The sequence below is a fragment of the Colossoma macropomum genome, unplaced genomic scaffold, assembly GCF_904425465.1.
Source record: "Colossoma macropomum unplaced genomic scaffold, Colossoma_macropomum, whole genome shotgun sequence".
In the NCBI taxonomy this organism is placed as follows: Eukaryota; Metazoa; Chordata; class Actinopteri; order Characiformes; family Serrasalmidae; genus Colossoma; species Colossoma macropomum.
Window position 1 is genome coordinate 29,396,690 of NW_023494792.1, and position 27,550 is coordinate 29,424,239.

General features: G+C 38.7%; 1 protein-coding gene across 1 annotated transcript in view; it reads left to right on the top strand.

The window, feature by feature from the left end:
• The window catches only part of pdzrn4 (PDZ domain containing ring finger 4), a 60,899-nt gene that overhangs the window by 22,453 nt on the left and 10,896 nt on the right, over positions 1-27,550 (top strand). Inside the window, exons 2-3 of the mRNA XM_036576808.1 lie at positions 23,035-23,282; positions 25,532-25,634. Coding sequence (XP_036432701.1) covers positions 23,035-23,282; positions 25,532-25,634 — 351 coding nt within the window. The remainder of the gene's footprint in view (positions 1-23,034; positions 23,283-25,531; positions 25,635-27,550) is intronic.

Here is a 27,550-nt window from a genome sequence, read left to right on the forward strand (position 1 = left end):
AACTGACATCATAATACTGACAACCCTGCCAAAACACACCACTCAAACCAGCCAGCTTTGCCAAATATGGTAGTCAAGTAGCTTAAGTAGTAGAAACCTAAAGTTTGAGTCGCTGGTGTTGTTAAATAAAAGTAACTTTAATAGTAAGCTTACTTACATGTGACATCTTTCCAAAGCATGTTAGCTTGCTTTTAGCATGTATGTAGCAATATTCGTATTTTGACTGTTAAAGGAGCAATATGTAAGATGATGCAACCAATCGTATTCATGATCCATGCAGTCCCTCCTCCTCCCCTGTTTACTTACCTGTCTAGAAGAAACGTTGCAAGTTCAGCATCAAACGCCATCCCTTTACTCACAATGTGTTTGCTACATCTTCATCCTCTCATGTTGGACTGATGGCAAACTCGTCACTACAGTGACTCACTATTGCCTCTTCAGGTACAAAGTGGTATTACAAGGCAGGATGAGCCAGTGCTAGCTGGATAGCATGCTAAGTTCAGTCGATATCTCTGCAAGACGATATACCGACATCTTTGATGTAATGTCAAAATTGTTGTTTCTTCACGTACAGTTGATAATTGTGGATCAGACACAGCAGTGCTGCCGGAGTTTTTAAACACCTCAGTGTCACTGCTGGACTGAGAATAGTCCACCAACCAAAAACATCCAGCCAACAGCATCCTGTGGGCAGCGTCCTGTGACCACTGATGAAGGACTAGAGGATGACCTACAGCAGCAGCAGATGAGCTATCGTTTCTGACTTTACATATACAAGGTGGACCAACAAGGTAGGAGTGTCTAATAGAGTGGACAGTGAGTGGACACTTTAAAAACTTAAAGACTCCAGCAGCACTGCTGTGTCTGATCCACTCGTACCAGCACAACACTCACTAACACACCACCACGTCAGTGTTACTGCAATGCTGAGAATGGTCCACCTCCCAAATAGTACCTGCTCTGTGAGGGTCCATGGGGGTCCTGACCACTGAAGAACAGGGTAAAAGGGGGCTAACAAAGTATGCAGAGAAACACTATATGCACATATATTGCCACTATATTGCCAAAAGTATTCACTCACCCATCCAAATCATTGAATTTAGGTGTTCCAATCACTTCCATGGCCACAGGTGTATAAAACCAAGCACCTACCCATGCAGACTGCTTCTACAAACATTAGTGAAAGAATGGGCTCGGTGAATTCCAGCATGGTACCGTGATAGGATGCCACCTGTGCAACAAGTCCAGTCGTGAAATTTCCTCGCTACTAAATATTCCACAGTCAACTGTCAGTGGTATTATAACAAAGTGGAAGTGATTGGGAACGACAGCAACTCAGTCACGAAGTGGTAGGTCACGTAAAATGACAGAGCGTCAGTGGATGCTGAGGCGCATAGTGCGCAGAGGTCACCAACTTTCTGCAGAGTCAATCACTACAGACCTCCAAACTTCATGTGGCCTTCAGATTAGCTGAAGAACAGCGTAGAGAGCTTCATGGAATGGGTTTCCATGGCCGAGCAGCTGCATCCAAGCCTTACATCACCAAGCGCAATGCAAAGCGTCGAATGCAGTGGTGTAAAGCGCCACTGGACTCTAGAGCAGTGGAGACGTGTTCTTTGGAGTGACGGATCACGCTTCTCCATCTGGCAATCTGATGGACGAGTCTGGGTTTGGCGGAGGGGGGATTATGGCGTGGGGTTGTTTTTCAGGAGTTGGGCTCGGCCCCTTAGTTCCAGTGAAAGGAACTCTTAATGCTTCAGCAGACCAAGAGATTTTGGACAATTTCATGCTGCCAACTTTGTGGGAACAGTTTGGGGACGGCCCCTTCCTGGGCCGACATCATATTAAATCCTACGGATTAAGAATGGGATGTCACTCAAGTTCATATGCGTGTGAAGGCAGGCGAACGAATACTTTCGGCAATATAGTGTATATATAACATAGTTTATGTAAATTTCTGGAAACTTGTGGAAAATTTATTCAGACTGAAACACATTTTGGATGATGTTCAAAGCATTGCTTGATGTATTCGTTTGTTAAAGTGAAATCCTAACCTTAAGCCAAAACCTAATCCTAACCCTCACCCTGGCCCTAATCCAAATCCTAACCTTAACCAAAACCTAATCCAGTTATGATCCAGTTACAGCTTGTTGAGGATGGTGAGATGGTCTGTATTAGACCTGTTACATGTTCAGTGACATCTCGGGTTAACATCTACAGATATGAACCTGGACACTAAATAAAGTGAAAAACAACTGAATTCACACACACACATTTTCTAAGCCACTTATCCTTCTGGGTCACGGGGGGAGCTGGAGCCTATACCAGCGGTCATTGGGCAGAAGGCACAACTGAATTCAGCAGATTATAAATATATTTTATGTGCGCAGTTATTAAAAGTCTCTTGATAGTCCACTGAATACATTCATTGCTGCTACATCATTGATATGTTGTTGATAAGTTTGAGTGTTTAGTTGATCTAAAATAACTTATACACTTATTTTTTTATTTATCCTTGATCTAATGACAGTCATTGTTGTCTTAACTTTGGGTGATGATGGGCCAGTGAGCAGTTAGATCTCATTGTTTTAAAGTAAATGTGTCCCAAAGTCTGAAAATCATTGTGTAACATTAAGAACTGACACTATTGAAACACAGATTTTCTGCAATTAGGTAATGTTTTTGTGTTTTAATGGAAAATATTGATTTTATGTGTGTAGAATCGTTCTACTGAATCATTTTGTAAAGTTTCAGTAGGGTCATTGTTGTCTTATTGGTAGTAACAAAATAGAATGTTCAGTCACTTATTTTAATAAAATGAACATATATAAGGTATAGGGTCACTCAAAGGATTTCTGTCTAATTTCAGTCAAAAGTCTGACATGTTTTTAACTCTGACTTTGAACCTTTTTGGGAGAATGATCCTAATATATGTATATAGTCTGTAAGCAAGAGAAGAACTCATCTTCTATTTTGGCTTGCACTGTGGTCCACTGGTCTTGAGAGAATTTAGCATCTAGTTAATATTGCTTATTAAAAGTGTAATTTTAAAATCCAGTAGAAATGTTACTTGAACTGAAAATAACTTCCCAAGTTCCAGATGGTGCCTTCAATGCTGGTCACCTGCAGAATACCATCAAAGTGTTTTTGTTTCAACAGGCTCAACAGACTCTTACTGCTACTTTCATTAGGCCATGTTTCTGTGATGTGAAATCTATGTGGTAATACTTGCTCTCCAGCCCCTGTGGGAACATCTCCAAATAATTTATCAGTGGCTTTGAGACCTGGGGTCTTCCGTATTCAATTTCTTTGAGCATGAGTGCTGATCTTGGATCAGTGGCTGGCGTTAATATTTCAGTGAAGCGTATGACACGGGCTGGGGGCAGCTGATCCCAGATGGTTATCTCTTATCGTCCTTCAAGATGTCTGATATACTGACCTCCTCCTGAACCCACACTCACACTGTAAAGCAGCCTTTGCTAATGTGCTCCTCTAAGGGCCTAATTTAGATAGATTGCTGTGTGCGTGTGTGGGGCTATTGTTTGCAGAGCTGCTGTTTGTTATGGTAATAGTTGATGGGGGATTAATGTGTTTGTAAGAGCGTGGGAGGAGGCCCCAGACATGCTACATCCATTACCCACTCAGACAGCGAGACTGGACCAAACTCCAGTAGAATAATGTCCGTAGCACTACTGCACTCACTGTTTATGACCATCTCATCACTTAGCGCTTGTCTGACCATATTGTTCCTTTGTTGATCGTGTTTCCTCTTCTGTCCTCTGGTGCCACATCTCTATCGCTCTCTCCCCCATCCCTCTCTTTCTCTCTTTCTCTGGAGCATGGTAGAAGAGTCCTTCATTACAGTCATTAAGGGGACACAGTAGTGCACTCCTATCAGAGCAGAGGGGCTCGCTAATGACTGAAGAGAACCGAAACCCTAAATTATGCTCCCATTAGTCTCTCTTCATGTGTGACCCCCACAGCCTACAACTAGCCCCTTTTCCGCTCAACTGGGGACCATATTTAGAACATTTTTAAAGATAATCACACCATGAAACTGTCTCCATAGTCCCAAATGCAGTGTCCAATCAACAAACACATGTAATCTAACACTCACAAACACCCTCAGCACCAAACGGGTGATGCGGATACGTTCCTCACACTCAGTGCTCGCCAAACACAGGACTACATCGTTTAATTCATGATTTCTCTGATATAGTTATCGATGTTGCTGACTATGGAAAAAAGTCAACATATTGTTTAGTCATTTTGCTATACCATTCAACTGTAAGTACGTAACCACCAGAGATGTTCACAAGTTGCTTCATGCAAGTTTTGAGTCACTGGGGTTCGAGTCCAAGTCTTTTGTTAAAGCATTTTGGTTTAGCCTCATTATTAGCTGCAGACATTGCATTGCGCAAAGGTAAACCTCTACAAAATCCCTACCTGTCAGGTGTGACACACCTTCAAATAACAAGCCTTTCCTTATCCAAAACCTTGAGTGTAAGCTTCCAGTGTCATGAGGCCAAAGGTGCTGAAGTGCTGAGCCAGCGGTGGAGAAATCTTTGAATAGTGAAAATTAATAAAGGAATAATTTTTAGCTATGTCCCCATAATGCTACTAAAGTCTGCTCTCATCATTTTGTCACTGCTGGACAGTTAAGTGAAGGGAGAAGCCTATAGTTTTGCTCTTGCTTCGTTTTTTGAGTGTTGAGAATTGCTCATGATTGACCATTAATATTAATTGATGATTGATTTATGCAATCTATTTATGTCTCTTAGGCTTTAGCTAGACAATGAATGAAGTTGAGAGAATGCCAGAACATTAGTAGGGCTGAAGCTAACACTGAATAAACTTGTCAAGCACAGATATGTAACTATTACTCACTTTTGTCACGTTGATGTTTGATGACATAGTTCAGGCGTGCACAATTCTGGTCCTGGAGGGCCAGTGTACAGCACAGTTTAGTGGTTGCCCTACTCAGACATACGCACTAAACCTAGTAATCAACAGATGAGTGAGATCAGGTGTGTGTTTGAGCAGGTAATTCACCAAATTGTGCTAGACGCTGGTCCTCCAGGGCTAATGTTGTGCACTCCTGGTGTAGTTGATGAAACAAAGACAGAATATTAATATACACTATACACTAAATAATTACATGATTCTAGCGATTTTTATGCTTTTATCTCCTGTGATGTGTTTGCTGATGCAGTATTCACAAGGTAATTATAGGTGACTGGATATCTTATTGCAGCCGATAATGCAGCATTTACAAGGTAATTATAGATGTCTGGATATGTTATCGCGTGCAATAATGCATAATCAGGTCCGACTTTTTCATGTGTAGGCCAGTTTTTGGTTCTATCTCACACTGACCTGTATTTAAAGGACTAAGAGACAGAAAACTGTTAGCATTGAAGCGGGAGAGCATTAAGAGTCTGTGTGGCGTTATACTTTTAACCCCTTATATGGCTATGGGCCTGCCGGCAGGCCCAAAGTTTAATTACACCCTTCTATAACCTATGAATAGCTTAACCTGTGTGCATACATTCCCTATAGTTACTGAATAATAAGCACTCATATGTAATAAGGCTGGGATTTTAAGAGGTTAAATATAGTCTAGTATATTAAGCAATGCTCCTCAAGGTAGCACAGATGGGTTTATGTCATTTTAGATACGTTACAACTGAGTGAATAATGTGATGAGGCTATGTGTTTACAAGATATTGTAAATAGGATAAATACCACATTGAGAATACTGCCTTAATCTTACTTGCTAAATCGACAAAAAGAGAGAAAGAGAGAGAGAAAGAGTTGAAGCCACAGCCGGCATTGACTGTTCATACACATTGTGCTGATGGATCGTCAACAATATGGCTGTGGGGCGCTTTTTCCAGGTTTATTGCACTAGCTAGCATAACTGATATTTAAGCTACACGTTAACCAAGTTGTTTTTTCTCTCTTTCCTTTAACCTCTTAAATGGCCAGGCCACGCCAGTGGGCCCAAAGTTATTTTATACACTTCTATAATCTAAGAGTAGCTCAACCAGTTAGTATTAAAGTCCCTGTAGTTACGTACTAATGAACCTTAATATGTAATAAGCCTGGGATTTTAAGGGATCAGCACATTTTCTGCATTTCGTGCTTTGTTCTGCCTGTCAGACTGAAGGTTTTTTATAATGTAAAATTTGTTATTTGAATTTGTAGCGACTCTGACACTGCTGCAAGCTGGCAGAGAACGGCATTGCACTACTGATTGCGCAAGACTGTAGCAAAACAGGTGAAGTTATGCATACAAACTAGAAATGAAAGATTGTAATCATTTACCAAAGTAAAATTGATGCTAACGACTGGTCCTGAACTTCAAATGATTTTGATTCAAGTAGTTTATTCATCAAATAATAGCTGTTAGATCAATCCATTTTTAAATGAATCATTAATTGCGGCTCTGACAAGTGCAATGCAGCAAAGGCCTGAAGAGTGAACTGGTGTTTGTTTGAAGGCTGGTGTCAGGGTAGGTGTAAGGTGTTGTGAGCCCTCATTAATAAATAGTGTGTTGATGTAGTTTGTCATAACCTGTGCCATCCACGGCTCGGCCTCTCTGAAGGCCCCATTACTTCTACACACACAGATAGACATGTTAGCCTGCTATGATATATGTCCTCGTTGGACCAAATACATTATTCATTTAGAGAGCACAAACTGAGGAGTGTGTTGCGTATGATAGGACGTTTCCTCGGAGGGGGAGTGCATGGATGCTGTGTTAGTGTTAATGGAGCTGGAATTAATTCTAATGTGAGATACTGTAGTACTTTGCCTGCAGGGGGAACTTTATTATATTGGTGTAGCTGCTATGATTAAATTCAGCCCAGACAGTAATCCTGCATTGGATGCACATCACTTTACATATAGTTGCTCCAGAAATTGACTATTACTGATTAATAACAATATTAATTTAATTTATTATTTAATGTAAGTTTTTTTTTTTTTCCTTTTTTTTTGCATTTTTGTATGTTATTAGCAGCATTGCTGGCATACTGACATATCTCTCTCTCTCTCTCTCTCTCTCTATATATATATATATATATATATAGAGAGAGAGAGAGAGAGAGAGAGAGACTTCTAATATATATATATTAGAAGTGTATCTGTGGTAATTTGTGAGGTCACTGATGTTGGATGAGAAGGCCTGGCTCTCATTTGATGTTCCAATTGATCCCAATGGTGTGGGGTTGAGTTCAGGCCGCTGGGGCCCTTTATAGACCTTTTTGTGTGTACAGGGGCACAGTCATGCTGGAAAAGGAGATGGCCTTCCTCAAACTGTTGCCACATTATCCTTCACTAGAACTAAGGGGCCCAAACCCTGAAAAACGGCCCAGACTATTATCCCTCCTCCACCAAACTTTACTGTTGGCATCATGCATTCTAGTAGGTAAAGTCTAGTAGGCAGCGTGCTTTACACTCCTCCAGGCGACGCACTTAGAAAGCACTTATAAAGGCTTTTTTAGCTTGGGCAGTGCATCATAGTATTCTTTTGTTGATTTTGTTTAGTAGCTCATATTTTTCTTAAATTTGTATCATTTTTTTTTTGTCAAAATCGTTGTTTAATCTACAGAATGCATGTATATACACACTGATGAGCTTAAGTAACCCACATGTGACCTTGATCTCAACCAGTTCTTATTGACCAAATTATATCTCATCAAGCGCCTTGTGCCTACTCTAACTTTTAATGTGTTCAAATGTTGCTGTCAAACTCAGTTTCAAAACTCGATCCACTGGAATATGGAGCAAAGACAGGAAATACGAAAATGGAAAATTAAATTTTGTTTAATGAATCACTAACTAGCACTGTTAGCCCCATTCATATGCAGATTTTGTTTGCAGTCTGGCTCGTCGTTGCTGAGTTCGGATGCATGTGTAATGAAGCTTACCTTTACTCTGTTAGCAAACAGATTTCTTTCTATCAGGCCTGCATTGTCTGCTCCCACACACTTACTTCTTTTCTTTCTTTCTTTCTCTCTCTCTCTCTCTCTCTCTCTCTCTCTGTCTCTCTCTCTGTGTGTGTGTGTCTCTCTCTCTCTCTCTCTCTCTCTCTCTCTCTTTACCTCTCTGTGTGCATGTGTGTGTGCTATGCATTTTGTTAAAGTGCTAATTGCCTCTCATTAATTCCTTGTCACATTGATTAATTGGTGCAGAGAGGCCACGGAAAATAGCTTCTATGCAAATGCTTAATGGTCTCTTTCAGAATGTATGAATATTTTAATGTGCAAGTGAGTACACTGGAAAACGTGGTCGGTTACCAGACAGAGAGCAGAGATGGTAAAATGGTAAACACAGAGAACAATGGGACACAAAGGCTGTGCGAGTGATTGGATAGAGCAGCCTGTGTGGACCCTCACCGACCAATGCTTATTTTGGACAGTTCAGGTAGATGTGTGCCAAGGGCCTTCGCCTCTCATTTATTACAATGCTCTCTGCTTAATTTTGCATGTAGTAGAGTATGTGGGTCTGCACATATAAGGTTTTTCATAATTCATATATCCCTTGTTTTTTTTTTCCAAATTAGCATTTCTCTCATACCCCTCAGCTCTACCACTAATCAAAGGTTACACATGCCTCCAGTGCATACGGCAGTTGCTATGATGTGCAGTCGTGCTAAGAACCTCACTACACTCTAAGGGAGTCACCAAGTTCCTGAGAGTGGCATGTAACCATGCTTCGAGAATATATCCAATTTTACATCAGAAGCGATGCAGTGCAGCAAGCCAAGAGATCGGCAACATTACAGAATGACATCATGATACTTCAGGTAGTTTTTACTGACACAATATGTCAAGATATTCATGAGATGACATAGTACAACATTTGGTAAAGTACTATCAAAAACTATGAATCCAAGTATTTGTAAGCAATATTTCTCACACTGTGCTGTACTAAATCAACTTAAACAGCGCTAAGGATGCTCTGATTCTAATCAGAGATGCAGTTTGGGAGTCTTTTTATGTACCAGTGATGAGCACAATATGCTCAACAAAGCATATTGTGACATATTGTGATGTTATTTATCACAATATTGATAAATATTGTCATATTGCCCAGCTCTGAGCAAGCCTACACTGTGCTTACACTGATGCTTGCTATTCACACTGGAAGTGATTCACGCATGTTTTTCTGTCCACATTCGATGATAAGTCCAGTAATAAATAAATAATAAGTACATCCAATAATAAATAAGTTAATATAACCTGAAGATGAACCTTTATCCCATATACCTGTATCCCATACATATTAAATAAACTTTATGTACACAACAGTTGAGTGTAGCTATTAGTTATTAACTGTTTGAAAAGGGTTTTGATTGGCTGACTCCTCTGTTATTTTCCTCATCAGTCCAGCAGACTTTTATACTAGTGCTATGATGCTCCTACAACTTCAAATGTAGCTGCCTGCTGTTTTGATTATGCTCCTAGACTGCACATTATAGCAAGATTACTGAATTGTATACTTTATATATATTTTTCTACACTGTCAGAAAAAAAATGTACTGTCCTGGTAAATTTTCCAAAAAAATTATTGTAAATGTACAACATGGTCCATAAGGTCCAATTGTTTACCTTAAATGCGGCTCACTACATTCACTTTCCAAGGGGAAAATAGGTACATCTTTTCATAACTTAACCTTTTTCAGTTAATATAATAAAAACCCTGGAGTCAGAAGAACATAAAAATAGTACAACTTTGTTTCTTAACTAAAGGTACTGAAGTCATACTTCTGAGGGTACCACGTCAATGACACCATTGCACCTGTGAAAGGTCCAGCCACGTGGTACCACCATGACACCGTGTGATGCATGCATCTAGTGTGAAAAGCTGCACTGACTAGCACAGAAGCACACTGCGTGCAGCATGGCAAGGTTAAAATGGGCTTGAAGGCACAAAGCAACAGCGCCGAGCCATCCATACATAGTGGAACTGAAATGCAGCGTTAAAGCAATAGTCTGATTTAAATGAAAGATTACACGATTTTTCTTTTGGCTAATGTAGCTCACATTTAGTGGAAGCTTATAACTAGTAGTGAACTGCATGCCTAAATCATCACATATTTTACTCAGACTATTGCGTTGTTAATTAATCTCTTATGTTGTTAAGTAAAACTTGCTTATGTGGTTTCTGACATTGAGTGTGTAATTCTGATTATGATCAATAATCTGATCATAATTGGATTTCTGCAGCCATCTGATTATTCAAACAGTCATGTAAACAGCATGCTCGGATTTCTTAGATCGGAGTAAGGTCTAGAAATCCGATTAAGAAATTTGATAAAGAGAGCTGGATTTTACCACAGTAATTGGATTTCTCAGTGCATCTGTACTCGTACTCTGATTTCTTTCATATTTCTCAGTTTGTGCATGTGCGACAACTGACAGTGGTACCAGAAATTAGCAAGCAGTGTTGCCGCGAGATGGCAGCAAAACACTTTTGGAGCGAAGCTGAAACCAGCTACATGCTTGACCAAATAAACGCTATAAATATTGTTCATCTTCTAGATTGTGCTTGTTTTTAGGTAAGAAAAAAAAAGCTGCGGCATGAAGTTTGAGTTTTACTTTACATTTACGTCATGTCTTTTTTCTATGAGTTTATTGGCTGGTTGCAAGGCAGAAATATTATTATTGTCTGACTCATATAGACCTGGAGTTTGCCCATTATCTAACTACCCAAGTGAATGTAAACGCATTGATCGGATTACTGACAAAATCTGATTTTCTGCAGTTATCAGATTATTTAGTGCATGTAAACACACTCATTGTATGACTTAATGTTATTGATAAAATGGACAAAACTATATTGTAACTATTTTGTAGTAGCAGCCATCTTGAAACCTGAATTTTGACCATACTTTTGTCCATTTTTATAGCTAACAGTATGTCACACAGTGTCAGATGATTTATGCATGCAGTCTGCATGATTCTACATTAGCTCATTGCTGTATGTGTCCATTACTTAAGTAGTCTCACTAATGGCAGCTACATTAACCTCATAGCTCCAGTGCACAACTAAAGCGGTAAACTTCAGACACGTCTTGGCTAATCAGATACATTTGAGGTAAGGATTTTTTGCTACATTAGCACTTCAAAACACCGCGCTAATAAGAGTTGTGTTCCATGGGGAGACAAGGTGCTTTTTTTTTCCAGCATAAATCCTACATTGCAGTTAACATTAGTGCGATAACCTTATGTGGAATGCAATAAACAGTTTATGGAACCACTTCTAGCAGTCTTTCCGTGGGCTCCTACACTCTTAAAAATAATGGTGCCAAAAAGGGATCTTCGAGTGATGGCATAGAAGGACCATTTTCTCAGTGGATTCTCTTTATCAAACATAGCAAAAGAGGTTGCCTCTAAGCCATCCCTCAAAGAACCCTTCGTGACACCTTTTTGTAAAGATTGTTTGTGTTGCTATTCAACCTTATAGATTCAAACCACTGATGAAATCATTCGTCTTTTCCCTCTCAGTATCTCCAGCCCTGTGGAGGAGAAAATAGCATAGCAGGCTAAGAAAAAGAGTGAAATAAAGGTTTATGATAGGGAGAAGCCAAGTATAGTGTATTCTTAAAGGTCGAGAGTAGCTATGCCGCTCAGAGAGAAACTGATATAGTGATGATCATTCCAGGAAATTGGAATGTCTCTGTGGTGGTCTACTGTGTAAATGGCAAGCCCATTACTCCAGCTAGAACCTGTGGAAATACCAGAGCGTTTAATGCAGTTATAGGCCACATCTGTGTTGTATATGCAGTGTGGCAAAAATCTGAGTCTGCTTTAGGTTTCTTCTTTTTTCTTCCACAGAATGAAATGCCATTCGGTGGTGTCTGTCTTCGGATGCACACTCAGTATTGAAATGAGTCGTCCTGGGGGTCTTGAATGAGAGTGCAGGTCTCCCAGACTTCCCCCCCATTGTAGAGCTCTGGAGATTACATTTTCTGATTGTTTGGCCTTTCCCAGCTGAGCTCACTCTTCTGTTCTATATTCAGAGTGCTAAAAAGCAAAGTGCCAATTGAATCAGTATGAACCAGATCGGTTTGGGAGATTGGTGTAAGTGGGCTTGTTTTGTGGCTCGCGCTTGAAGAGAAGCTGGAATAGAGTGGAGAATTCTCCAGGGAGAGACTCAGGACCATTCTGTTGTGTTCCTGTTCATTCCTACGGCAGTCAGCGGAGAGGCAAACAATACGCTGTTGAATGAGGGTTGTCCAAATAACCTCAAGGGGCTGGACAATTCTTTCTGAACTGACGTCCATGTGGCATGCTGTCGCATTTGTTGCTATCTCCATGCTCTGGTTGCCCAGCCAAGAGCTTCTCGTCCAGCTCTTATCTTGACGTGCCACACACACACAGAGCCTTTAGTCTTATCTCTCCAGCTTTGCTTATCTCACCTGTGTAAATGGCACAGCTGGAGGGACATAATGACTCTGAAGATGTGTGTCACCTGAGGAGAACTGACCTACATATGGATATGAATGTTTGTGCTCTTAATGCTATATCTGCACGTTTACACAACACACAAATGTATGCATGCAGCTTCTCGGCATCCTCTGAAGTAGTGGTGGGTGGTCTACCAGTTTACAGTTGAAATTCTTAGTAACACGTTATTGTAGGGCAGTGTTCTTAAGGTTACATGACACCCACAGAGGCTTGTTGTGACCGTTTATACCCTGCCAGAAAAAAAGGTACAAAAGTCGTTCATCAAGGTACAAACAGTGTAAATATACCCTCGGAGGTACAACAAATAGCATTTGTTGATTTTTTAAATAATAAATGAACTAATAAGTTAACACATCCTCTACAGAGAACACACTTAATTATGGTATTTTTCAGCAAATTTTAGTGCACTATTTCTATTTATTTACTTAACGTAACATATTGGGAAAGAAATAAAACAAAAAATGTGGTCTGTGCAAAAGTTAGGACACATTTTGTACTTTATGTTTTTTTCCCAATATGTTAAAACCAGCAAACAAAATTACACATTTCAGAAAAATGTCATATTTAAGTGTGTTCTCTGATGAGGATATGTTCAGCATGGGCCCATATTGGTGCATACCTCAGCATTCAGAGGGGAATCCTAAAGGCCTTCAATGCCTTCTTTCTGTGTCTCTGTCTCTGTCTCTTTCCCTCTCTCTCTCTTTCTCTCTCACTCACTCCAGAACTCTCCCAAAACACTGATCTTTACAGCCTATAAAAATCAGTTTCTTTCACTTTGACACCTTGATTGTGAATTATCATTATCATTGTGCTCACAAAGTTCTGTCAATTAGCAGAAGATAAAAGATTTAACGTGTTTTCAAAAGATAGACATTTTAATTGTACTGAGAAAGCAACAGTCACAGGAACAGGATAAATTCAACACATCATTAAACTGGCAGTAGTTATTCGATATCAGCACAAAACAGCTTACATAATGCCTTAGGGGGTAAATCAGTAAGCAATGGTGAGAATAAGTCACAGTGCAGTTTAATATATAAATAAAACCACTTTGAGCAAAGCAATGTAGAGGACACAAAGACTTTCTGTAAATATAAATATATATATATATATATATTGCTGTTGTCAGAAGAAAATCTTTGGTTACTTTACAGGAGAAGGAGAAAACATACTTTACTTTTAATGTAAGTCAATGGAACCAGAGTTTTTTCCAAGTCATTTTGTGTCATTTCTTTTAGTCCATTCATCATTTACACACAATGTAAAGTGTGTGTATAGATAGATAGATACATTTATTATTATTATTTATTTTTTATTATTAAAATGATTGACAGTTTTACATTAGCATAGCAGTTTGTAGTTTGTGTTAGATTCAAATTCCAGGTCATTGTCAGTCACAAAGGAAGGGCTGACATTTGAGGGTTAAGTGCTTTTGAAGCCATAACCCATGTACACTGCAAAAACCTTGTTACCAAACGAAGATGATACTTGACCTTTTTAGGCTGCTGTTTTGAAAAGGAAGGCTGTAGGCCAAGTACACACCTACATGACAGCTAATACAGAAGCCTGGCTGTGGAAACCATGTTTTATTGACATTAATGACCTTTGACTTCACACTGTTGAAGCTGGAAGTGACTGTTCCTCTGGTTCCCCTGTTGTCTCTCAATGGGCAGCGTTTCAAAGAAAAAACATTGCTGGAAAGTGAATGCTAACATCTTATTTAAAGGTTATTACAGAAGGACGTCATAAATGATTTATAACTTATAACTCGCTGGCAGGCTACATAGACAGTTATGAATGTTGATGTGAAACTCAACCTGAGCATGTTTACGCGAATGAACAAACCAGAGGCTAGGAGCAGAATCTGATTAGGTGTGACCAATCAGATGGTCATGCAGTAGGATTACTAACGCTTGACTGACAGCAGCAACTTCCACCCCCATTTTGGCACCACTGCTCTGTATAAGAGTTATTAACTGAACCTTTTGTTTTTTTCCTTTGAATCTATTATAAATGTATTCCTTCTGCTCTATATTAAAGTCCCTTATTAACCAGGGATGCATGATAATATCAGAAACATAACTGTCAGATGATTGTTTAAAAAACCTATTGGATTCAGACCGGCCCTTAGATTTGACTATTTAATTAAAACCAATATTTGATGACGCATTTACATTACCATTATTTATAACTAAGATCTATATGTAGCAGATAATTGTGTACTCTGAAAGAACATTTAGGCAATGCTGGGCTCAGGCCTGTGTGTTTAATAGGTGCGTGCCCAGGTGTCCGAGCCACTAGGGGGCCCCCGTGAGCAATTGTGACAAAATCTAAAATGCTGTCTTGACTCATGGTGGGGACTTTACTAACAGCACATGGAGAAAATGAACAAATTTAAGCCTTGTCACTGTGTTACAGTCGAACACAGTGTGCAAGATGAACATTCCCAAAATGCAAATACAAATACAAATGTCAGCCTGACTGAAAGCTGCCACATCATTGTCTGCAGTGGTCTATGAACTGTCTACTTCTATGTATAAAGAAATCAAAGGTAAGACATAAATGGGAAAAAAAAATTTTTTCCACAGCTGCTACGGATATATGCTATAAATTTATGCTTTGTTTGGCAACTTACAATTGTCTTTTGCAATGTTTGTTATTTGCAACTAATGCAGGCCAACACAGTTCCTACTGGATAACAACAACCAAATGACTTTATCATATTATAATAAACGTTTAATTTAAGAGGTTTGTTTCTAGAACCACTTAGATGGTATGTTTCTAAAGAGCAAAGACTATGCAGCTTAGTCAGAACATTCAAAAACATTCTTCCCAGTTGAATTAATAAATTCATGAATTAATTAAATAACATAAGTAAATATGCATATTTAATGGTTCCGAAGGCTGTCATCATGAAGGTGCCCAGCCCTTATGTAACCTGCTGTTATCATAAAAAGAATTATGACCACCAACAAAAGTAACCTGGTAGGGGCCCTTCAAACATTTGTGCCCTGGGTCCAATAACCCCAATCTGTGGTTGGCTGGGCTACTTTGTTAAAATGCCTACATTTTACTGCATTTATAACTTTCTATAAATAAATGTTCCATTTCTCCATAATGCTGATCAGTTGAATCTAGAATCTAGACACAGTTTCCAAATATAAAAATGTTTATGTATGAGTCGGGGAGATGGGGACTCAAATCGCAATTTGACTCAGACTCGCACTTAATTGACTCATGACTCAAGTTCAGCCTGAAAAACAAACACAAACGAAACTGATTAAGTTAGGTCCACCAATATAAATGCTGCCATAAAACATTTTCTTTCCAAAATACATCTTTGACTTTGTCAGTTTCGAGACATGCACAGTGATCACGTTCCTTTCAACTTTACGCAAACTTTATCTGGTTAGCTGTTAAGCTAACTGGCTAGCATACATGCTATACAATCTACAAACACCCCTTTTACTGCGTGTACTGCCTTTGTTCTGTCAGACTGAAGGTTTTTCTAATATTAATGACGCCATGATGAGTACTGACAGGTTTTCAGTAAGGGTTTATTTTTGCATAATCCAGTGCCTGCAGCTAAAAATGAGACTGAAATTCTCTACTAAAAACTCTCAGCTCAGGCTCACACCTCAGAGACTCGAGACCTGACTCACACAGCGCATAAATTGACTTGGTACCATCTATGGCATGAGCCTCAGCATCAGCATTAACTGACATGTACATAACAATATCAGAACTACAAAAAAAAATGAAGTATTCTGACCTTTGGTGTTTACAAGGTTTATGTTATGATCTATTGCCATCTATCAAGGCATTACTTGAGATAGTATCAAACTACATATATATAAAATAAATAAATAAATTAATTAAATAACATAAGTAAATATGCATGTTTTTTTAAGATCTTTTTTTTATTTGTATTCAAAAATGCTGTGCCATGTCCTCATTTCACTACAGAAACAGAGTTTTAGTCCATAGGCGGAGCTTTATTTTAGCCAACCTCCTACATTTTAGACCAGGAAGTGAGACTGCATCCCTGTCCCTTATGGCCACATGTTGAGCAGTTGGATCTCATTGTTTTGAAGTAAATGTGTCTCAAAGTCTGAAAATCTGTGTATAACATTAGAAATTGTCACTACCGAAACAATATTTGGTAGTATTATGATCTACAGTCAAGCGAGCTCTCCTATTCGTTAGGAATTTAGGAGCTAAACTGAGGGCCTTACACCTCCAAGTTGAGGTCTGCACTTATATGAGTTTCTGGCTGGGCCCGCAGGACTCACCACAATATCTTGCAGTGCTGGTAACCAGCCCACTCCAGGTGGAAGCAGGACAAAGAGCTAATTAATGAGTAAACTAAATGAAGTAGAACAATCACTGAATCATATATACAAACAATATAAAATGATAACAGTAAAACAAATTACCGTTAATTAATGAAGTCATTCTAAACAGTTGCAAAGCAACCTATCACGTGAACAACATGCAAATTCTCGTAGCTTGTAGAGATGGTGAAGCCTTCAGTCTGACAGCCACACTGGCTATGCCCAGCAAAATACCAAAAATAGGCATTTTGTGGGTTAATTCTTGTTTTATGTTTACTGGCAATAAAAGGCATTTGGTGAAGTTACTTGGCAGTAAGAGAATAATGCATTTGTGAATAGACTATGTTGAGTATTCGTTGTCAGTTCGCCTTGATGGAACTGTGCGGGCAGGAGTGGAACAAATGATTGCGATTTTCTGTAGGATTAGGATGAAATCTTAAAGGATCCGGAGTGGGACTGAAAAAACAGTCACGCACAGACCTCTCCCTCCAAGTGTTTGTAAAGCAACACCCTTGATCATGATATGTTCTCTCTTATGCATTGTCCCCTATTTGCTCCACTCAGACACTCACATCTGTTGAGCCTTCCTGGTTTGCTAGGAGCAGGTAGAGTAGCGCTCTGTCTCCCTATCTTTATTATTCAATCGTTTATTATTCACTTCTTGAGGCTCGATTAATTGGCCCATCTGTCAGGACACGCAGCAGTGCTGATTGTGCCTCTCCTCCCTCTGCATGTGGTCCCGTTGATTAATGACAGCCATGTTCGGGACAATAGGGACCTCCTTAGGTGCGAGACCAGGTGGACCGTACATCAGGATGGGAGGGAGTGCAGCGCTTGCAGGTGGCATAACCTGTACGACTGCGAATGGCATTAAATTTTAGGTAGCACAAACAGTTTTGTTTTATAAAGTTTTTTGTTTTATAACAGTTTTAATTTATAGCAGACTTTTTAGAGCATATTCTTGCATATTTGAGGCGATATTATCACGGTGTTAAAATAGAAAAATGGTTTATTCTGGATAACCAAAGTATAAAGCACTGTATTCAGATGCAAAGTAGAACACATACCAGTTGTGCATGAGGTTATGAACTCATTGTAATTCATTTAATACACTATCTAAAATCATCAACAGCCTTCTGTATCTGTTTGTACTTTCTACATCGTATGTCTTCATGCACCTGCTTGTTCAGTGTTCTTTGTATCTTAAATATTATTTGCTTTATGCAATTCCACTGTTAGAAAGAAAGATTGCTAAATGGTCCAAGGCTTTATCATATGGTTCTAGGAAAAACTTTAATTGGTATAAAACATTTACATTATAGGTAACACTTTATTTAGAGTTCGCCTTTGTAGGTGATTAATAAACTCTTAACAGATTATCAGTAACACATCAACAACATATCAGTGAAGTAGCAGTAGTGAAGCATCTGAATACATTGAAGTAAATATCTTGTAGATGTTCTGTTGATACATTACTTACATTAAGTAGATGTATCCTTAATATGTTACCTCCATTTCGCAAAACCTAACCTTACCAACCTTACCCAGAACCTAACCCTAACTCTGGCCCTAATCCTAACCCTAACCTTAACCTCAACCCAAAATCTAATTCTAACCCTCATTGTTTTTGACATGTTACCGAATCTGTTGAATGTTTGTTTCATTTAAAAAGACCACTCAAAATAAAGTGTCACCAAAGGACCACCCATTGAAAAGTTCTTTAGGCAACCAAAATGGTGCTTCTGTGGCGTCACTCCCAGTATGCCTTCTTTGGCACCTTTATTTTGAAGAGTGTATGGGAGAGTCGGTCACAAGCTATTTTGACTTTCACTTAATTATAATAATAAAGTTTAAAGGTATCTGAGCAAGATTTATCCTTTTTAATATGAGCAACCTTCACTGCTTTGCTACAATTACAAACAGAAACTTTGTTCCAGGCACCTACTGTTCGTGAACAATTCAGCCAAAAGTGGCACGAGTGCAAACATTACATCTAATCCCATAGATGGGTTAATTGTACAGGTAAGGGGCTGGTTGTAATAGTTGCTAAAAAGTCTGGTAAGAGACACAATTAATTTCAATTCAGTACTTTGTTGTTTGAAGTGTTCTAATCTAAATGCATAAAATATATTCATCAAAATATATGTGATCAGTGAAAAGAGAGCAGCAATTTATTTTTGGCCACAAATTAGAACAGCAAATATCAAATAAAACTGAAATACATTTTATTTACATGAGATCTGTAGTACATTTTCGATTAACCTCTGCAAAAGAAAAGTTCCAAAAATAACCTGTTTTGAGGGTATATGGACTTTACTCTTTGCTTACTATAAGAGGCTTAGTTGTAACACAGTGTAACACTAAAACTGTGTGGAGGCTGTTCTTTAGCCTGGCTAGCTTTCACTGTGAACTTTTGCACTCTTTGAAATTAAGCTATAGCCACCAAGAGGGTGATTAAAATAATATAGGTGTGATTTTTTGTCTTTTAGACACAGTTTAGTAGTTTTAAAAATAAAAAAGTCACTTTCATGGGATAAAAAATAATCTTCCGAGTGAATGTTGAGAAATATCTATTCAGTTTGCAGACAATGTTGCTATGAGAATTAAAGAAGATGACTAAAAGCATGTTCTACCTGTTCAACTACATAAAATATCCATGTTACATTTTACCCCATGTTAGTTTGTGCCGTGCTCTCACCCACACCAAAGGAAATTTCCATGTCTGTGAATCTTGTAAGCACATAATCTGCTGGCTAAAAGTATTCATGATTCTGATTCTGGGGCTTTTGTCATTTTAGAAACAAAAGCTGCTGTTAAAAGTACTTTTTGGGTGACGTGCCATCAAGTCACATGAAGCCTGAAGTTACTGGTGGCTCAGTATTAGCTTCAGTTTGCCCCAGATTCCTTTAGCTCCAATTTCAAAGCCTCAGAATGCAAACCTGGCTCACAGTGAGATCAGACTCTCCTGCTGCAAGGTCGTCACAAGGTTGTGTTCTTGCCAGGGAGCTCCAGGTTTGGTGCCCCACTGAGAGAGCTGTGGAGGACCGGCTGAGCCAGTTTGGCAGTGAGGGCTGCTGGATGCACATTGAGCACTCACAGCTGTTCTCTCATGGCCATGCCTGTCACTCTAGAACATGCAGCCTGACCTAAAGCATCTCACTAACACGCTTTTGTATGCATGATATCACCATGGATGCACTTTGAAGAGACCCAAGGGATTCCCATACTCTGGAAAATTGAAACAAAAAGATATTTGATTGGCGTGGTGTGGCATTGTTCGTTCTATGGATGTCCTTGCTCAACTGATCTGTCAGGGCTAGATGCAGAGCTTGAGCAGAAAGCCAGGATTTTTGATATTAAGCTATAGTCACACTAGAAAATTGCAGTTTGTGTGGCCAAGGCTGGACTTAATGTCAACAACATAAATCCTCCATTTTGATGTAGTTAGCAAGCTAGCTAACTCAACAATCATAAACAGTAAAAACTAGGGAGAATAATTGTGATTGATTGCATTACTTTGTTGCAGTTGACGCAGCGGAGCAGTAATCACAATTACTTGCTCTTATTTGACACTAATAAAATTTTTTTTCCATTTAAAAAGCTGTGCATTTTGCAGTAGCTGTATGAGTGGATCGGTGGTAAATGCGCTTTATTGGTGTTACTGATATTGTTGGCATCAGTAGTCTATATATATATATATATATATATATATATAGACTATATATATATACATATATATATATGTTTATATATACATTTTCTAGACATTTAGATGTAAATATTATACGTTTTTTGGGAGGCATTTTCGTCCTCCATTTTCAAACTAGAGACTAGTGACTGATAAGACTACTTCCAGGCAGGGAGTGTAGTTAACAGCTGATCCTGAGTGGTATTACAGTGCATTGATGGAATTTTCAGGAAACAAAATGGCTAATTCCCTGAGCATTGTCTTAACTACTGGTCTAGGGAGCTCTATGAGACACCATAAAATGGCTTTTAGCAGCTCCTTTTATAGTTCTTCACTAATGCATGTATTATGACAAAAATGTTGATAGACATTATGCAGACCAATAGTATGATGGTAGCTATACATTCATATTAGTAGTGATTAGTGCATTTCAGTAGTAAGCCCTGATGCCCTTGATGCAGATGTATGTTATATGGGCTGTGTGAGTAACTGAAAACCTTTCCTGAATGATCAGCAGAAACATATGTGATGTAAGGTTCTGTTCAATAGTATGCAGCAACCGGAATGTATGAGTGCTCACTGCATACTACATCATTTCTAGTTACCCCAGAATAAATTGTGCAGTACTTATTTTAAGTTGTATTTTGCTGTTGCATTCCTTGTTAAGTGGTAAAATTATGCTGTAATAGGAAATTTTACACTCGGTCCCATTAAAGAGAGAAATGGTGCAGAACTGTCTTCATCTCTGTAGCTGATGTTTGGATAAGTCTGATTTAATTAGGTTTTAAATAGCGCTATTCTGTCACTATTGATCTTGGATGCATTGATCTCTGTGGGAGAGAGTTCTTACATGCAGAGAAGCTGGCTATGTGTGGTGTGTGTCTATGTGTATCTGCACACCAGCATGTCTTTTTTTGTCACATGCATACTGTAAGTGTTAATATGTTTAGGCAGATAAATTCACTTTTAAAATGGAGCTTCGTTACTCTGTTTTCTGTCACTTTATTTCAGGTGTGATGTGTGGTTTCACAAAAACCTAAGAGTTTAATTAAACTGAATTTTTTTTTTAAAAGTGTTTTGGAAAATCAATAATACATTGAAAATTGGTTGAAATACAGGTTGCACTGAAGATATAAGAGGCTCATTTAATTGGCTGGGCAGCGAAGCCTCTGTTCTGGCTGATTGGAGGCCAATAGGGCGTCTTTGACAGGTGTCAGGTGTTTCGTGTCAGGCATCACTTTGATTATGAACGGCAGATCCCTTGTGAGTTTCATATATCGGGTGGATACATGTACACACATTTAATCACCAGAAGTGCTTTAGAACTGGCATGTACAGACCTCATTTCCAAAAAAGATAGGTGTAAGTATGTGAAATGATAATAAAAACAGAAAGCAGTGATTAGTAAATTCTGTTTTAAATTGAAAACAACAAAATACATGATGTTTTACCTTTTTTTTTTAAATACACAGTAAATTCTAAATTTGATGCCTTGAGGTCTGGACCGCAGACAGGCCAGTCTAGCGCCCACACTCACAGATTACACAGCCATGCTGTTGTAACACGTGCAGAATGTGGTTTGCCATTGTCATGCAGCAATAAGCATGGACGTCTCTGAAAAAGACAGCATCTAAACGGCAGAATATGTGTCTTTCAGCATTCATTTATCTTTCAGCATTAATGATGCTTCTGCAGATTTGCAAGTGACCCATGCCATGTGCACTAATGCACCCTCAGACCATGACAAAGCATGGCTTTTGAACTTAATGCTGGTAACAATCTGGATGGTCCATTTCTTCTTTGGCCCGGAGAACACAACGTCCATAAACAATCTGGTACACATTTCCACTGTGCACCAGTCCATTTCAGATGAGCTGGTTCCCAGAGAGGTCAATGGCATTTCTGGTTATTGTTGCTATATGACTTCCACTTCACTTTCATTTGTGGATGCAGTAATGAGCGACGTTTATTGACAGCAGTTTGTCTAAGTACTCAGTTTATCTCCTGAACTGAATGTGGTGATATATATCACATACTGAATTTTTAACATAGTGCTGTCTGAGGGCTCGAAGGTCATTGTTCGGTTAAGTTTTTTTTTTTTCCTTGCCTGTTTGCACACAGAATTTTTTTCAATTAGCTAGTCTAATAATGATGTTTTGCTTCGTCCTTGCACTTACACAGTCTTCCCTGGATGTTCTTTTTAAACACAGACATGATGCATGACCTGTATCAACTTTTCTGGAATTGAGGTTTGTATTTGATGGAATACTTTAGAGAAAAATCATATTTACACAACCCCCCCCCCAAATGTAGGCAATCTGTCAAGAAATGTTTGATGTCTGAAGTTAGTTTTTTTTAGTTTTGCACTAAAGCTATGAGGCTAATGTAGCGAATAAGTAATAGAAACTTGTGACCATCACTTAGCATTGGGTAAACTGCACTTGCTTTAACTAGTACCTGCTTGATTTACTGTATCAATAATACTACACTGTTGTAGAGGCTTTTCTAAAGCAGCTCAATCTCTCTCTGGCAGGTAAATGGGCGTGACTTTTCGAAATCTGGACATGAAGTGGCTGTTGAAGCAATGCGGAAGGAGCCCATTGTTGTCCAGGTATTACGGCGGGGTCCCGCAGCCAGTAACCATGGCAACCTGCAAGAGGTTTGCGTGGTGGATGTGTGTACTCAGACAGACATCACGTTCGAGCATATTATGGCTTTGGCCAAAATGAGGCCAGCTACTCCACCAGTGCCTGACATCTGCCCCTTTCTGCTGTCGGACAGGTACTCACTCGCATTACACTTATAAGTACTGTGCAAAAGTCAGAGACCACTCTTCATTTACTTGCATACAAGTTGTTAACCTTTCAGTGTCAAGGATAAAAGCAGAAAACATGTATTTAACAGAAAATTATACATAAGCCTCAACAACTAAATATCATTTTTAGCATCCTTTCAGACTCATAGTGTTGAGTTGTTCTTCTCACAGTGGAAGGATGGACAGAAACACCTGTGGATTTTTTCAGATCTGAATCAAGAGTGGAGCTTGATTTTCTCCTCTCTCTCAAAGATGAAAGCTTTAAGTGCTGTTTATGTGATGGTGACAGTTTTAGTGGTCTGCCAGGTCTTTCAGTCCCATCTTTTCTAGATCTTTTCAGTTCCAGTTCCACTCCAGTTTTGGAAACATCATCATTATCATATATCTAATCAGAAAAGTCTCCTGAGAAATTTCATTTTTTAATTTTAAAAACTAAAGAACTTATTGTCTGATTGAAATTAAAAAATGAAGGGTGGTCTCTGAGTTTTACATAGCACTGTGTATTCATCAAACATTACTCTGACTTTAGAATGAAACCTACTGAATTTATCCTACAATGCATAACTTTAAACTTTGTAAGAGGTTGTGCTGAAGGGGCTATTTACAACTGTAGGTACTCTTAAAGCCTCTTTTTTGCAGAGAAACATTTGCCTTTGGAGAGAACTCAAAATATTCCCTTATCTTGGGCCTTTACAAGCCAACATGTGTTTTTTTTATATTCTATTGTTCTATTATTGCTTTAAATCATTATTGCCACTGATCCTTGCTGCTACACCTCTGCCTGTGAGGGTAAAGCTGAAAAGTCTGACACATCAGCTTTTATAGCTCATAAATTGACAGACTCAGCACTTTGCTTGTTAAAACCACTGAATGAATCTTAATTTCACCACTCCGCTGCTGCATCAAGCCATTTTTGAAAGCAGCACATTTTCCATCAATAATATGGACCTTTGTTTAAGCCCTGCCATCTTGCTGTGAATTCCTTCATTATGGAGCGTTTTCTAATGTGTAATACCCCCCTTCACTCAGCTAATATGATAAAGCTGCATTATGCCCCGCATGTAATTACCGCTGCTGCTAGCTCTATTCATTGTCTTTAATAAAGAGTTTACAAGGTGATTAAAAGCAAAATGGAGTGGCAAACAAGGCACACTTATCCATGGTCTGGTTATAACCTTCTACAGCAGCCAGACTGAACCAGTTTGTCTTCTAAACTGACCATGCTGTAAGGAAGCATTCTTAGTCATGACCTGGGAAAAGAGAAATATCTTTTCAGTAATTGTAGTGTTTCCAACAGACCTCTGATCAGTGCATCTTTAAAGTAGGTGGTGTTTAGCATTTTAACCTCATCTAAGTTCCTGTATGTGGCCCACTCAAGTAGCTCACTATATAACTTACGTTATTACATATAAATGGCATAATATTTACTTAAAAATTAATGTTAGTAACTGAATAATTGATCTTAACATTAATAACTGTAGGCCTGTGGTTCAAGGGGTTAAGTACTGGAGGAAAACTGCACAAGCACATGCAGCATAACACTCATGTTTTCATAGTAGTTTTATAGTACACATTGTACCCCTTTAGCGTTGTACAGGCTTCTTATATTCAGTAGCAAAGCTCCAAAATAATGCTAACTTTTTCTAGCACCGCTATGGAATTCTAGTAGTACACTCTTTAAAAGGATGGTTCTTCAAGGCTGCTTTAATAAAAGACAGTGGTTCCATATTGAACCATGAACACTTAAAGAACCACTTGCATGATAAAATGGTTCTTTGTTTGGTGAAATGGCTCTTCAGATTCTCATAGGATGTGTGTGTATATATACTTTGGAAATGGTTCTATATAGCACCAAAAAGTGTTCTACTATTGTTACGATGTCAAACTTGTAATAATAGAACAACCCTTTTTGCACATGCTAACCTTCACCTAGCACTATTAGTATTGTGAGACCTAGCTAGTGGATGGAATTGGACAAAAGCTGGGGATATAGATAGATAGACAGATAGATAGATAGATAGATAGATAGATAGATAGATAGATAGATAGATAGATAGATAGATTTGAGGTAAATAATAAGAGTAATACTACAATATCTTCAGAGCTTAAAAACAAGAATCTTAAGGCTTTTCTGAAAGGCTAAAAGGTCATGAGGGTCACCTACTGCTTATGCACTCTCTCTTATTATCTCTTTTTTTTTGGTCTATCACTCTAGCTGTCATTCCATCCAGACAATGGAGCATGAATACTTTGAGTGTCCGGAATATTTGTCCAACCCTCGGGCAGAAGTGGAAAGGGCAGATGAATTTGAGTATGAGGTATGTGTTGCATCCACCAGTCACCCTCATAACACTGTAAAGATTTTGAATGAAGAATTAATGTCTGTTTAATGTCTATATATTGTACAAATATTCCAGCGATTTTCAACTTAGTCACTATCTGTAGTGCATGGTTTATTATTATGGACAACGATTTCAGTGTGTTTTCCTGTATTTAGAAAAGAACTGAGAATAGATTTAAAAACAGATCTAAATCTAAATCTAAACAGATTTAAAGCTTAAGGAACAGGAATAGGACAACCAGATTTATATGATTTTTTACTCACCCTATAAACAGTTGATCAACCAAGACATGTTTAGTGTACAAATTTTGCTTCTGTAGTTCAGCACTAGAGCTAAAGAGACGGAAGGCTAACAGTGCTAACAAACATTGGAAGTGAATAGTCCCTCAAACCGTTTATGTAAATACATTTTGTAAGCCGCTCAAGTTCTAAACTAAAGAAGATAAGTGGGGTAAGCGAAAAAATAAACTTAATAAACTGAATAAACTAAACTTAAATAATTTGATGTCACAAAGCCATTCTTTTAGTTTACCAAAAAAAAATACAAAATTTGAAAATTTTTGCAATTTTCCTCCATTTTCAGTGCCAGTACATCCATAGCATTGGCTGACAATGCTACCGATCTGATATTTTTTCTTTAAAAACTACTAGCCTACTACTAAGCTACTATTTACACTATTAGAACAAGCCATATTAAAATGAAACACTTCACTTAAGGTTATCATCTAACTGTCTAAGTGATAGACCTGTCATCAGGAGATCACAAGTTTGATCCCCAATGATGCCACTGCCATCTGTGGTCAGGAGTCCAAGACAGCATAATTGGCCTCAGTCTCTCTGGGTGGGTAGGATGGCCCTCTCCATTTCTGACAAAACAGAACAGGTAGCGTGTTGAGCCGTCCAGTGACATTGTGTTAGCGACAGTTTGAAAAGATGCAGTGATGCTTCAGTGTCTCAGAGGAAGCACCTGCTAGAGTTCACTCTCCCAGCTTGGTTAGCAACTGCTCAATGACTATTATAAGTGTATTTAGAGTAAACATATTTCTGTTCTTTTCTAGATGCAGGGAAACACATCAGAGTTAATGTCTGTAAAAATCGATGCCATGTAGATAACAAACAGAGATGAGATTGAAAAACATGGGAGTTTTCCCATCTTTTGGAGAAAGTCCCTTCCAGGGTCTTCCTCATCAGTCTGAGCTATTTCACATGTGAGTAAGCTTCCTCCATGCATGATGGTACTTCAGTCCGTCTGTCATGGATATTCTCTCCTTGCTGGGCTGAGGAGACGCTAATGTCCCTCTTGTGAGTGCATTTTTGATAGAAGCTTATATCTAAGATTGTATGTGAAGAAGTATTGCTGTGATGCAATACAGACAAAATACGCTCGGGATTAAGGGGTATTATTAATCCTTTTCTGTCCAACAGCTGAGGAAATACCAGTCAGTGAATGCATAGCCTGAAACAATGGACGCTTTGAAGAGATTATGAGTTATTGCTGAGCTTAGGAGACAGATCAATACTGAGCCACATTAAAGCTGGCAATGACGAATATCCTTCAGCGTGATTATTGGCATCACTCCGGAGCTGAAATAGAGAACAGCTCTCATACTTACCCCTTAGAGATGAAAAAGTAATGCCATGGTGCACATCAGAGTTTTCCAAAAGCACTGTAAGCCTGAGATTATCCTACCTCTTAGTACTGCGGTGTGTTTTTCATCCACTTATGATGACCACAGCACTACCATGCATTTGATGAACTGACTTTTAAAAGCTGCATCCCCACATTTATTAGATACATCTTATGATGTACATGTACAGTTATATGTAAAAGTTTGGGCGCCCCAGTCAAAAGACAAAAGTTAACACATCCTCTATGGAGAACAAACTTCTGCA